The following is a 10,000-nucleotide window of genomic DNA, read 5'->3' on the forward strand; positions in this document are numbered from 1 at the left end:
GAAATAAAGGTTTTACCAGGTCTGGAGGGGAGTTGGTCTGCTTGGAGTTGCCGGCCCGTTCTTCCATCCAGGAACGAATCAACAAACTGGCAGTGATCCTCACCAAAACCAGTCTGATCTCCGATGTTGTGGAATTTACCTGGTGGGTGAAACAACCAGAGGCGGGTCAGAACCGGTTCCAGATTAACCCCTTGCTGAGGCGAGACGGGTGGAGGCTACTCACCGTTGAGGGAGTCGCTCAGGTAGATCTTGTACCGGAGCGAGTTGCACAGCTGGACCCCGACAAACTTCCGGTACCAAGTTCTCTTCACGTACTGCTTCCCGTGACAGTCCGAGTACGAGTCCGTCTTGAAGGGGAACTGGGTCCAGATGGCATCTTTGCCTGCAGAGATTATGGATTGATCACCAGGATGGATCGCTCACCAGGATGTACTGAGGACTCGTTGGTTACTTCGTTGTACCTGAGACGTTCTCGCTCACTCGAGGATCCGCTGATCAAGGAAACAAAGAAAAATAAACTTTCAAGATCTTGAAATGTGATTAAATGTCTTTGCTCAAGTGTTTTATTTTGAAATGTTAAGCAGGTAGTCTGAGTGTTGACTTTTATTTTGAAACGTAAGCGTCACCGTACCCGACTCTGTGTTGAAGGACACCGGTTCACTGGGAGGACCTGCACCCAGCTCGTTCTTTGGCTTCACCTTAAACTCATAACTATCAACAGACAAAATGTATATTTGAAGTTATTGAAGCTGAACGATGTGAAATATGGTCTTTAATGACTTTACAGCAGCTGTCAAGTAACAGGCGTCCATATGCCGACACTTTTACATCGTCTACTAATCATTCTCTCACGGTTTCCTGTCAACAACGGTTTTAGCAGCAGAAGAAGAAAAACAGTCTTCTGCTTCAATTCCTCCTTCACACCAAATACTTTCCTCATATTCCAGCTCATTAAAACTTCAGGAAGCGTAACAAGCTCATTGGCCAGAACTCTGAAATATGTTTCGACAGCTGGAGGCCAGAACCATGACTCTAAAAACGGCTCCTACAGATTAAACTAACCGCAGTTGGTAATGGTTTAGTCTACCCTTGTTTAGCTCTGGTCCTGGCCTTTCATGTCCATGGTCCCGGGCTAAAGCTCTGAACAAGCAGAGTCTCAATCGGGCATACCTGCTCTCAGGCTTGAGGTTCTCCACAGTGGTGTAGGTCTGGTTGGTGGTCAGGATGGACACCTGCTCGCCGTCGGGTCCTTTAGTGATGGAGATGACTTCATACTCTGAGGAGAGTCCGGATCCACAGAACCATCAGATAAGTTTCTTACACCTCAGTTACAACCTAAAACAACTTTCCTTTAGCTGTTAGGTACCCGTGGTGTTGTTGTCAGTTTTCTCCCAGTCCAGGATGACGAAGGACGGGCATCCCTCTACCGTCACCACGGTGAGATTGGAGGGCGGAGACTTGGGCGGAGCCGCCACGTTGGCCTCACCGGCTGCGTCGACAGGGAAGTAGTTGAGGGAGGAGGTGATGGAGCAAGGCTCGTCCGGTTTCTTCCCCGTCTGGTAGACGACGTGAGGCGCTTTGGGAAGAGGAGGAAGAAGAGGATCATTGCGGTGAGGACAACCCAGCACCGCCGGGGTTCAAGGCCCAGCTTCCTGTTACTTACCCACGTAGCGCTTTTTGCCCAAGGCGTCGACGTCGGAGGCCGGCTGTGGTTTGAACAGGTCCGAGACTTCCCAGCTTTCCTGTCGACTGGCTGAGGAAAGAAATGTAAACTGATTTTAGAAAACAAACAGATGGATAAAGTAACACAACCGTCTGTTGTCAACATGTAAACCCCGTCTCCAGTATTTTAACTTCAATGTAAACGTCTTGCTACTGGTTGTCGGCGGCGCTCCAGTGGTCTGTTTCCGGGATGCTTTGGTCGGCTTGGCGGTTGCCGGCAGGAGTTTGGGTTTCGGGATTGGCAGCTTGTCCGTCTGCTTCAAGTTGTTGACCTTGTCTGAAGGAGAACACGGAAATAAAAACCAACAAAGAAGGGAAAGATCCGGATATCGTTGGTCGTGCCACAACTCAGCTTTAGCTCTCACCCGTTACCCCGGGTTTGCCCACCAGATTGGGTTTCTTGTTAGTAGGTGTTGATGGGCGAGCAGGCGACCCTGGAACAAACAATATATATCAGATATTATTATGGTGCGATATTTGTGATCCGTTTCTCCCAAACTGTGACCTAGGAATAATAACAATGGAAAACATGAAGAGCTTTTTGAGTGGTGCATTAAATATCTTTTGATTCATCTTTCAACACTTTCTGTCTAAAAGCTTTTACAATAATTCTCGATTCATTTTCTGCCACCACATTTCTGATGAACATGAAAACATGAACAATCTGCTGTAACCATGAGGTTGGATGTGTTTTTCTCCAAAGACTGAAGTCCAGAACCTGCAGCCAATTACACCCCCCTTCCTCCTCTCATTCTTCACAATCAACCAGTTGATCCGATTCCAGAACTAAATGAAATAAATGTGAAGCCAGCAACATGACATATGATGGAGTCCTGAAATGTTTGGGGCTCGCAACATGAAACGACGCATTCCTTCCAATTAGTTCATCATGTAAATATGTAGGAAGACGCAGACTGCCATCAGAGACTCCTCTTGCTCTCCAACACTAAAAGAAAGCCTTGTGATTACAGGACCAGATTCAATGAAATAAACATTCCGATGTGACCGGCTCGATGCGCGTCGTGCCGTCCTGATGGTGCGATGCAAAGCCTAAAGCAGCAGAACCCTGGACCTTCAACCTGGACCAGAAGACCTAAAGAGGTCCGGTTCAGACGGCGGGACCATCAGTGACTAATTACAAACAGCTCCTTTCTATTTCTGTGGAGAGAAAAAGTGCAAAGCTCTGCAGAAGTGTGATCAGATAGAACACATACTTTCCGAAAAAGGAAAGGTTTTCCACCGTCTCTGCCGAAGCTTCTGGCCAAAGCTCTCGAGCTGACTGACAGCTTTTTTTTATGCTTCTGAACACTTAACACGATGAACCATGCAGTCTTGGCGGCGCAGAGCCAGCAAACACACTGCATGCCTTGAGGCCAGATTCATGAATTTACCAACCAATAAACTGCTCCTCCACGGAGGAACCCGAACAGGCGAAGACGTCAGGCAGCTCAGTTTTCTTGTTCTCCAGAAACGAGTTGTTCAGTGCAGCAGGAGAAGCACTGCAGTTATAACTTGGCAGTAAAACTCTTCTGCTCTATCTAAACCACCATGGCCTTTTTTTTTTAATCACCAAGTCCCTGAAGTTCCTGTCAGAATGTTCTGGACTCTTTGGACATGCTTACGTACTAAAGAGCCAAGCGATACAAAATTAACATCGCCAAAAGTTTCCCATGGCATGCAAGATGTGGATCATCATCATGATAAGGATCCCTTGACTCTGAGTCCTTTGAGCTGGTGAGATGGATCTGAGAGGATTGTCCAGACCACATCTGAAGATGCAACATGTTTTCCAGGTTTCTGAATCCAAACAAGTTCAAATTCAAGTTATTGTGTCAGTAAACACTTCATTTGAATCCGGACAGTTCAAAGACTTCTGTAAAAACATGTATATTATAAGACTTTAATAAACTTCTTCACACTGCAGACCATTATGTTCAAAAATGTCATAGATTTATGAAAGTGCCATTTTTGGGGGAATTTACAGGAAATGTAAAGAGTGAGAGGAAAAATAAATAAATAACTGCTGCAGACCATAAACACAAAGAATCTGTTTGAGTCCCAGATTTTAGGATTATTGTCTAAAGTAAAAAGTCACGAAGAGCCAAATGTACAATCAAATGTACAATGTCAATGTACAGTTTCATACAGTTCTGAGCTAAACAAACATAAAACGTATACGTGTTTCTATAATAATGTATTAAACAACAATATTTACCACCACCACATGAAACACAGAGACACAACATGTTACTGGAGTGATGCAACTCAAATAATCAAAACCCAACATCCGTCTTGATTATTTGAACGTTTCTTTGACAGAAGCTTAAAAAACCTGCAAATCAGAATGTCGAGACAAAAGACAGCATGGACGGACAGACCAATGGACGGACCAATGGATGAACAGACCAATGGATGAACAGACCAATGGATGAACAGACCAATGGACGGACAGACCAATGGACGGACCAATGGATGAACAGACCAATGGACGGACAGACCAATGGACGGACCAATGGATGAACAGACCAATGGATGAACAGACCAATGGACGGACCAATGGATGAACAGACCAATGGATGAACAGACCAATGGACGGACCAATGGATGAACAGACCAATGGACGGACAGACCAATGGACGGACCAAGTGACAGAACAAATGACGGATGGACACTAAAGTATTAATAAACACAATGAATGGAGACAGAAACACTTAGATGAGCTGTAGTGGCTGTGAAGATGCTTCGAAAGCAAGTGAAGGTTAATGAAGAGGACACAAAGACAGACAAGGTCTTTTTTTACCCTGTCGAGGTCTGGACCATAAGGCCGGTCTCGGGGGGGCAAAGCCCCGATGAGGCTGTCCGTTAACTGTGGGGAGAAAACCGATGGTTACGAGGAAAAAGAGACTGAGACTTGAACCCACAGCAGCAGAGTCAGAGTTCTACAGTCAAGGGACATTTCAAGATGATTTTAAGAAAGAAATACATCAGATCTGGACAGCATGGTCGTTGACGGGGCTGTGAAGGCAGTCTAGGAGAGAGGGTTCTTTGACCTAAAAGATTAGAAACAGTTGGACTCTAGAGTGAAGCTCGCAGCCCTGAAGTTAGTAATGGAGGTTTGACTCTTTGGTAACGTTCAACACCACAGCATGGCATGGCAGCGTTTGAAGAAACAAAAGGCATTGAAGCGACTGATGGTGAGTTTTTGTGTGGTTTGGTGTGGTTTGGTGTAGTTTGGTGAGGTTTTGTGTGGTTTGGTGAGGTTTTGTATAGTTTTGTGTGGTTTTGTGTGGTTTGATGAGGTTTGGTGAGGCGATCGTGAGATCGAGAGCTGCATGGAGATGTTTAAATGATCCTGTGGACAAAAACTGGATCCGCAAACAAGACGGGCAGGAAGAGCAAGACTGCCTCGGGTTGCAAGACACGAGTAGTGTCTAACTCTCTCATTGGCCACAGCTGATTTAAGGAGAGAAAAGCCATCCTGTGATTGGTCGAAAGCTGTGAGGGAAAGAGAAGCTTTAACTTTAGCTAATAATTGAACTAATTGTAGAGCTATTAGCTGAGCTATTAGCTGAGCTTATAGATAAGCTAATAGTTGAGCTAATTGCCGAGCTAAAAACATACTGAAGTTTGAGAAAATAAAATAAAACAAATGGTTTGAGGTGAAAGAAGACTGTGATTGTTTCAGAAGTAAAAGCAGCAGGTTTAAAAGACAATGGGGGAGGGAACTCACTCGTACCACCTGACCTCCAGTGACATCATCGGCATGCCTTGTATCGACTTTCGAAACCGGGCTCAAGGCATGCTATCATGCAGCCAATCACAACAGCTGCATGTACCACAGACCCCCTCTCCCCCCTCCTCTGGGTGGTTACCAAAATAAAAGCCTTTATCGTTACGGAGTGACACGAGGGGCCGCTTAGGCTCTGCGGAGCCGAGAGGAGGGAACGGTTCCTGACGGCTCTCAGGTGGCACTGCGGGAAGTCAAACATTTGGAGGAAAGGAATGTCAAAATAAAAGTGGTGAAAGTAGATAAATATATATATGAGACTTCAAAGAAGCAGCTTCAGAAGTTCACTTGTTCATGAACAAACGTTTCATATTGAACAGCTGACCGTCCTGAGTGGGAATATAAGGAAGAGTTTGTGTGTGAGGAGGAAAGAGGAAGTGATAATCTTGTTTACGAGGAGGAAACAGGAAGTGAAATTCATGTTTACAAGGCGCAAGCAGGAAGTGACATTCATGTTTACAGGGAGGAAACAGGAAGTGATACTCATGTTTGTAATGGGGAAACAGGAAGTGATAATCACCAAAGGAAGTGCGAGGAGCTCCGGGAAAAGCTGAGCTTTTGAGCAGCGCAGAAAGTCGAGTCCTGTTGTGAAGAGCTGCGACAGAAAAGCATCACAGGAAGTCAAACATCTTCTGTTTTTATTGTTTTCATTAAGTTTCTGGGACTTTAATATTTAGTAAATGTAATATGTATTTGTCTACACGCGGAATAAACTGAGTTGAAAACTCCAACCAGTAAGAGAATGAAACACGTTTTCATGAATTCAACAGATTCCTTTAATAAAGTGAGGCAGAAATAATGTGCAGGTTCAATGTTATTCAGATTAATGATAAAAAATAATTCATCTTACCGAGACGAGGAGGGAAGAAAGGATGAGGTTTCTAAAGAACATAAACATTTACAAAGATGAGATGGTTGGTGAAGATACAGAATGTCCCAGAAAGCACTGCTGTACAAAAACATTCAATCAGGACTTTGGTGCATCTTTATGAGATAGCCATCTATCTATCCATCCATCAGTCGATTAAAGATTAAATGGCACATGTAGTCAAGGGGACATACCAGCGGCTTTGCCAGAGGGTTACGCAGTTTGTACGGTTTCTTTGTGTTTTTATCTGTGAAATAAAGGAAATATGGATGAAGATCAGGAAACCGGCAGAAAGCTCAGGGTGTTATCTTTTAATAACCAGGTGGATCTATGGACCAGGCTGAAATACAGGAATTAATATTTTCAACATATTTAGAAAAACACACAGAAATCATGAATGTCTTTCAGTTTCTGACTTCTATGTCTAAAGACTTGACATGTCAATCTGAGTAATTATTAATACAACTGTAAACCATGTCAGATTAAATAATAATACTACAAATAATACTAATATTCACAATACAGGAAGAAGAAGACATAATAATGGCGTCCTCACTGCCCATGTTGGTGTTGTGGATCATGGGCTTGCTCCAGGTCCCGGTCCGGTCCCCCTTGTTGGGCCGGACCCCGAACTCGTATGGCGTGTTGGGTTTCAGGTGGTCGACCACCGTGTCGCTGGTCGGGCAGGTCTGGTAGATCCACTTCCTGTTCCTCTCCCTGTAGCGGATGGTGTAGAACCTGAAGGGAACGTCACTGAGTTATTACTGGAGGGGTTCCTCAGGGTTCAACACTGGGTCCTCTGCAGTTGTACTTTACATGCTTTATGTGTTGTAGTACTAGTACTAGTAGTAGGTGTAGTAGTAGCATGACTTTGTTCCTGTCATTGGCAATTCTTTGTAAATATAAAAACAAATCACATTATTACATTTCCTGTTCATAACAAGCTGATTAATGTGATAAAATAAATCTCACCCGTCCTCCAGACATTCGTCCATGACCTTCTCCTCGTACGGCGTCTTCAGGGAGTTTCCCCACGACAGAAGGACGGCCGAGGGACTGATGGAGCCCATCACCAGGTGGAGCGGCTTCTCCAGGTTCACCTGGCCTAAGGACACAGGTGAGGACAGGTGAGCACAGGAGAAGACAGGAAAAGAAAGGAGAGGACAGGTGAGGACAGAGACAGTGTACCTGTGCAGTGCTTCTTGACGTCGTTGGCTGGAATCGGTTGGACAGCCACCAGATATTTAGGTTCAGCATCTGGAACAAGATTCAGGTCAAAGTTTATGATTTTATTATCAGGATTATTACTATTATTAGGATGATTATTCGGTGTGTTTCATAACCGCTGCTGGCAAGCTTCCTGCATGTTCTCCTGCAGGCTTAATAATAATAATAATCATAGTCCCACGCAACTCTCTGAGCTGCTGACGGACGGGTTCCTACTGGGGCTTTCAACAGGAAGGCAAACACCACAGCCCGCCCCCACTCGCTTTGATTGACAGGTGCCCTCGGGGCAGAACGAGAAGCGACGAGAGACAAAAATGACAATTCAAACTCTTCCAGTGAAGCTCCATGCACGCAGACAAAGAACACAACACGGGAGACTGGGACCTTTGCATGTCCCAGCAGCACTTGAATGCACCACGTGGAGCATTTAACCGAGCCGTTGTAATAAAAGAGGAACGACCTCTGACTCAGGTGAGGACAGAACCCTCTGCAGAGGAAGCTTTCCTACGATGACGCGCTGCCTCCAACGCACCGCGCTCCTCTCGTGGGACTGTTGGCCGAGCTTCAGAACTGGATCAGAACCACCTGCTGCTTCTCAAAGGTTCTCACGTCCTGTTGAAGGAGCTGATCTGAAACCAGTCCCTCTCTCTGAAAGAGGGTCGAATACAGAAAACATCTGTTCCAACATCTGCTGTTATTATGCAACACTTACCAACTAGACTGCAGCTAAACTAACCAACGAAAGACTTCTCTCTCTAAGTTGACTCACACTGTAACACACAGCTGGAGAGACATTTATTTGTATGCATTTGTTCAGCAAAGTCTTGGGGAAAACATTTATATCTTTTAAAAAGACTTAAAAAGATCTTGTGATCATAACTATGAACATCCAGCTTGAGTTAGGGTTAGCATCAACATCTACAACAATAAACACAACCCAGGAAAGCGTCGGCATGTTAGGAAGCATGTTAGGAAGCATGTTAGGCAGCATGTTAGGCAGCATGTTAGATAGCATGTTAGGTAGCATCTTAGTTAGCATGGTAGGTAGCATGTTCAGTCAATCTTGGAGACATGAGCCACTTTGTGCTCTGACAGGGTCTGATCCAGTCCACCCTCCTCTCAAAATGATCTCCAAGCATAAAGGACCAATGAGAATGTACAGGCTGTGTCTTTATCAGACTCCTACAGGTACAGGCTGTGTCTTTATCAGACTCCTACAGGTGCAGGCTGTGTCTTTATCAGACTCCTACAGGTACAGGCTGTGTCTTTATCAGACTCCTACAGGTGCAGGCTGTGTCTTTATCAGACTCCTACAGGTACAGGCTGTGTCTTTATCAGACTCCTACAGGTGCAGGCTGTGTCTTTATCAGACTCCTACAGGTGCAGGATGTGTCTTTATCAGACTCCTACAGGTACAGGATGTGTCTTTATCAGACTCCTACAGGTACAGGATGTGTCTTTATCAGACTCCTACAGGTACAGGATGTGTCTTTATCAGACTCCTACAGGTACAGGATGTGTCTAAGTAAAATACGACGTTTTAAGGTTACTTATAAAGGTTTTAGTGGAACGTTACAATCACACAGCAAGTTAGAGAGTTATTTTATCACTTGAAATGAATGTCTTGGACCTGTAGTGAGGTGTGGGAGGCGCTCCTCACCCAGCTCTAGGGTTGGGGTATTTTACTTGAGGGGTAAGCGAGGCGCTCCTCACCCAGCTCGTAGGGTTGGGGTATTTTACTTGAGGGGTAAGCGAGGCGCTCCTCACCCAGCTCGTAGGGTTGGGGTATTTTACTTGAGGGGTAAGCGAGGCGCTCCTCACCCAGCTCGTAGGGTTGGGGTATTTTACTTGAGGGGTAAGCGAGGCGCTCCTCACCCAGCTCGTAGGGTTGGGGTATTTTACTTGAGGGGTAAGCGAGGCGCTCCTCACCCAGCTCGTAGGCCGTCCCGTCCCCGGGCAGCTGGATCAGCTGTCTGGAGAACAAGCTGCTTCCGTATCCCAGGATGAAACCTTCCAGCTTCACGTCGGGACTCGGACGCACAAACTTCATCACGATGGTGTCGCCGGTGGCGTTGATCTGGACCTTCATGCTCTGATGGCGTGCTGAGGAAGAGGAGGGGATGAGGGGTGTTTCACTTTAAGTACATTCATTCAGTGGCTTTGATTCTGTTTGTGTCCATAAAACTATACATGAACTTGAAGAAGATGAAGATGATCTTTAAATCTAAAATGTCTAATTGACTTCATCTCATATCTGAGCAACCAGCAAACACAAAGACTTCAGAATACAGCAAAGAATACAACGGCGCTACAAAGTAACAAACTGTACCAACGAACTAGATATGAAACATTGAAAAAGTGAAGCATTGAAGCAGTGAAGCATTGACACATTGAAA

The 10,000-nt window shown here is 45.2% G+C and overlaps 1 protein-coding gene across 3 annotated transcripts in view; it reads right to left on the reverse strand.

Moving 5' to 3' along the window:
- Positions 1-10,000, reverse strand: part of abi3bpb (ABI family, member 3 (NESH) binding protein b) — an 18,272-nt gene that overhangs the window by 1,101 nt on the left and 7,171 nt on the right. For 2 of the 3 annotated variants that reach the window (XM_068602060.1, XM_068602059.1), the window contains 17 exons: positions 9,534-9,707; positions 7,566-7,634; positions 7,350-7,482; positions 6,934-7,115; positions 6,572-6,624; positions 6,360-6,390; positions 6,030-6,104; positions 4,523-4,588; positions 2,088-2,156; positions 1,877-1,999; positions 1,664-1,753; positions 1,367-1,576; positions 1,171-1,276; positions 632-711; positions 462-491; positions 224-382; positions 17-139 (listed from right to left, as the gene is read on the reverse strand). In XM_068602060.1, the coding sequence (XP_068458161.1) occupies positions 17-139; positions 224-382; positions 462-491; positions 632-711; positions 1,171-1,276; positions 1,367-1,576; positions 1,664-1,753; positions 1,877-1,999; positions 2,088-2,156; positions 4,523-4,588; positions 6,030-6,104; positions 6,360-6,390; positions 6,572-6,624; positions 6,934-7,115; positions 7,350-7,482; positions 7,566-7,634; positions 9,534-9,707 (1,773 nt within the window). The remainder of the gene's footprint in view (positions 1-16; positions 140-223; positions 383-461; positions 492-631; positions 712-1,170; positions 1,277-1,366; positions 1,577-1,663; positions 1,754-1,876; positions 2,000-2,087; positions 2,157-4,522; positions 4,589-6,029; positions 6,105-6,359; positions 6,391-6,571; positions 6,625-6,933; positions 7,116-7,349; positions 7,483-7,565; positions 7,635-9,533; positions 9,708-10,000) is intronic. The other variant, XM_068602061.1, reaches the window with a different exon arrangement.

The sequence above is a fragment of the Clinocottus analis genome, unplaced genomic scaffold (genome assembly GCF_023055335.1).
Source record: "Clinocottus analis isolate CAN_PGR_092001 unplaced genomic scaffold, fCliAna1.0.p SCAF_58, whole genome shotgun sequence".
NCBI classification, from domain to species: domain Eukaryota; kingdom Metazoa; phylum Chordata; class Actinopteri; order Perciformes; family Cottidae; genus Clinocottus; species Clinocottus analis.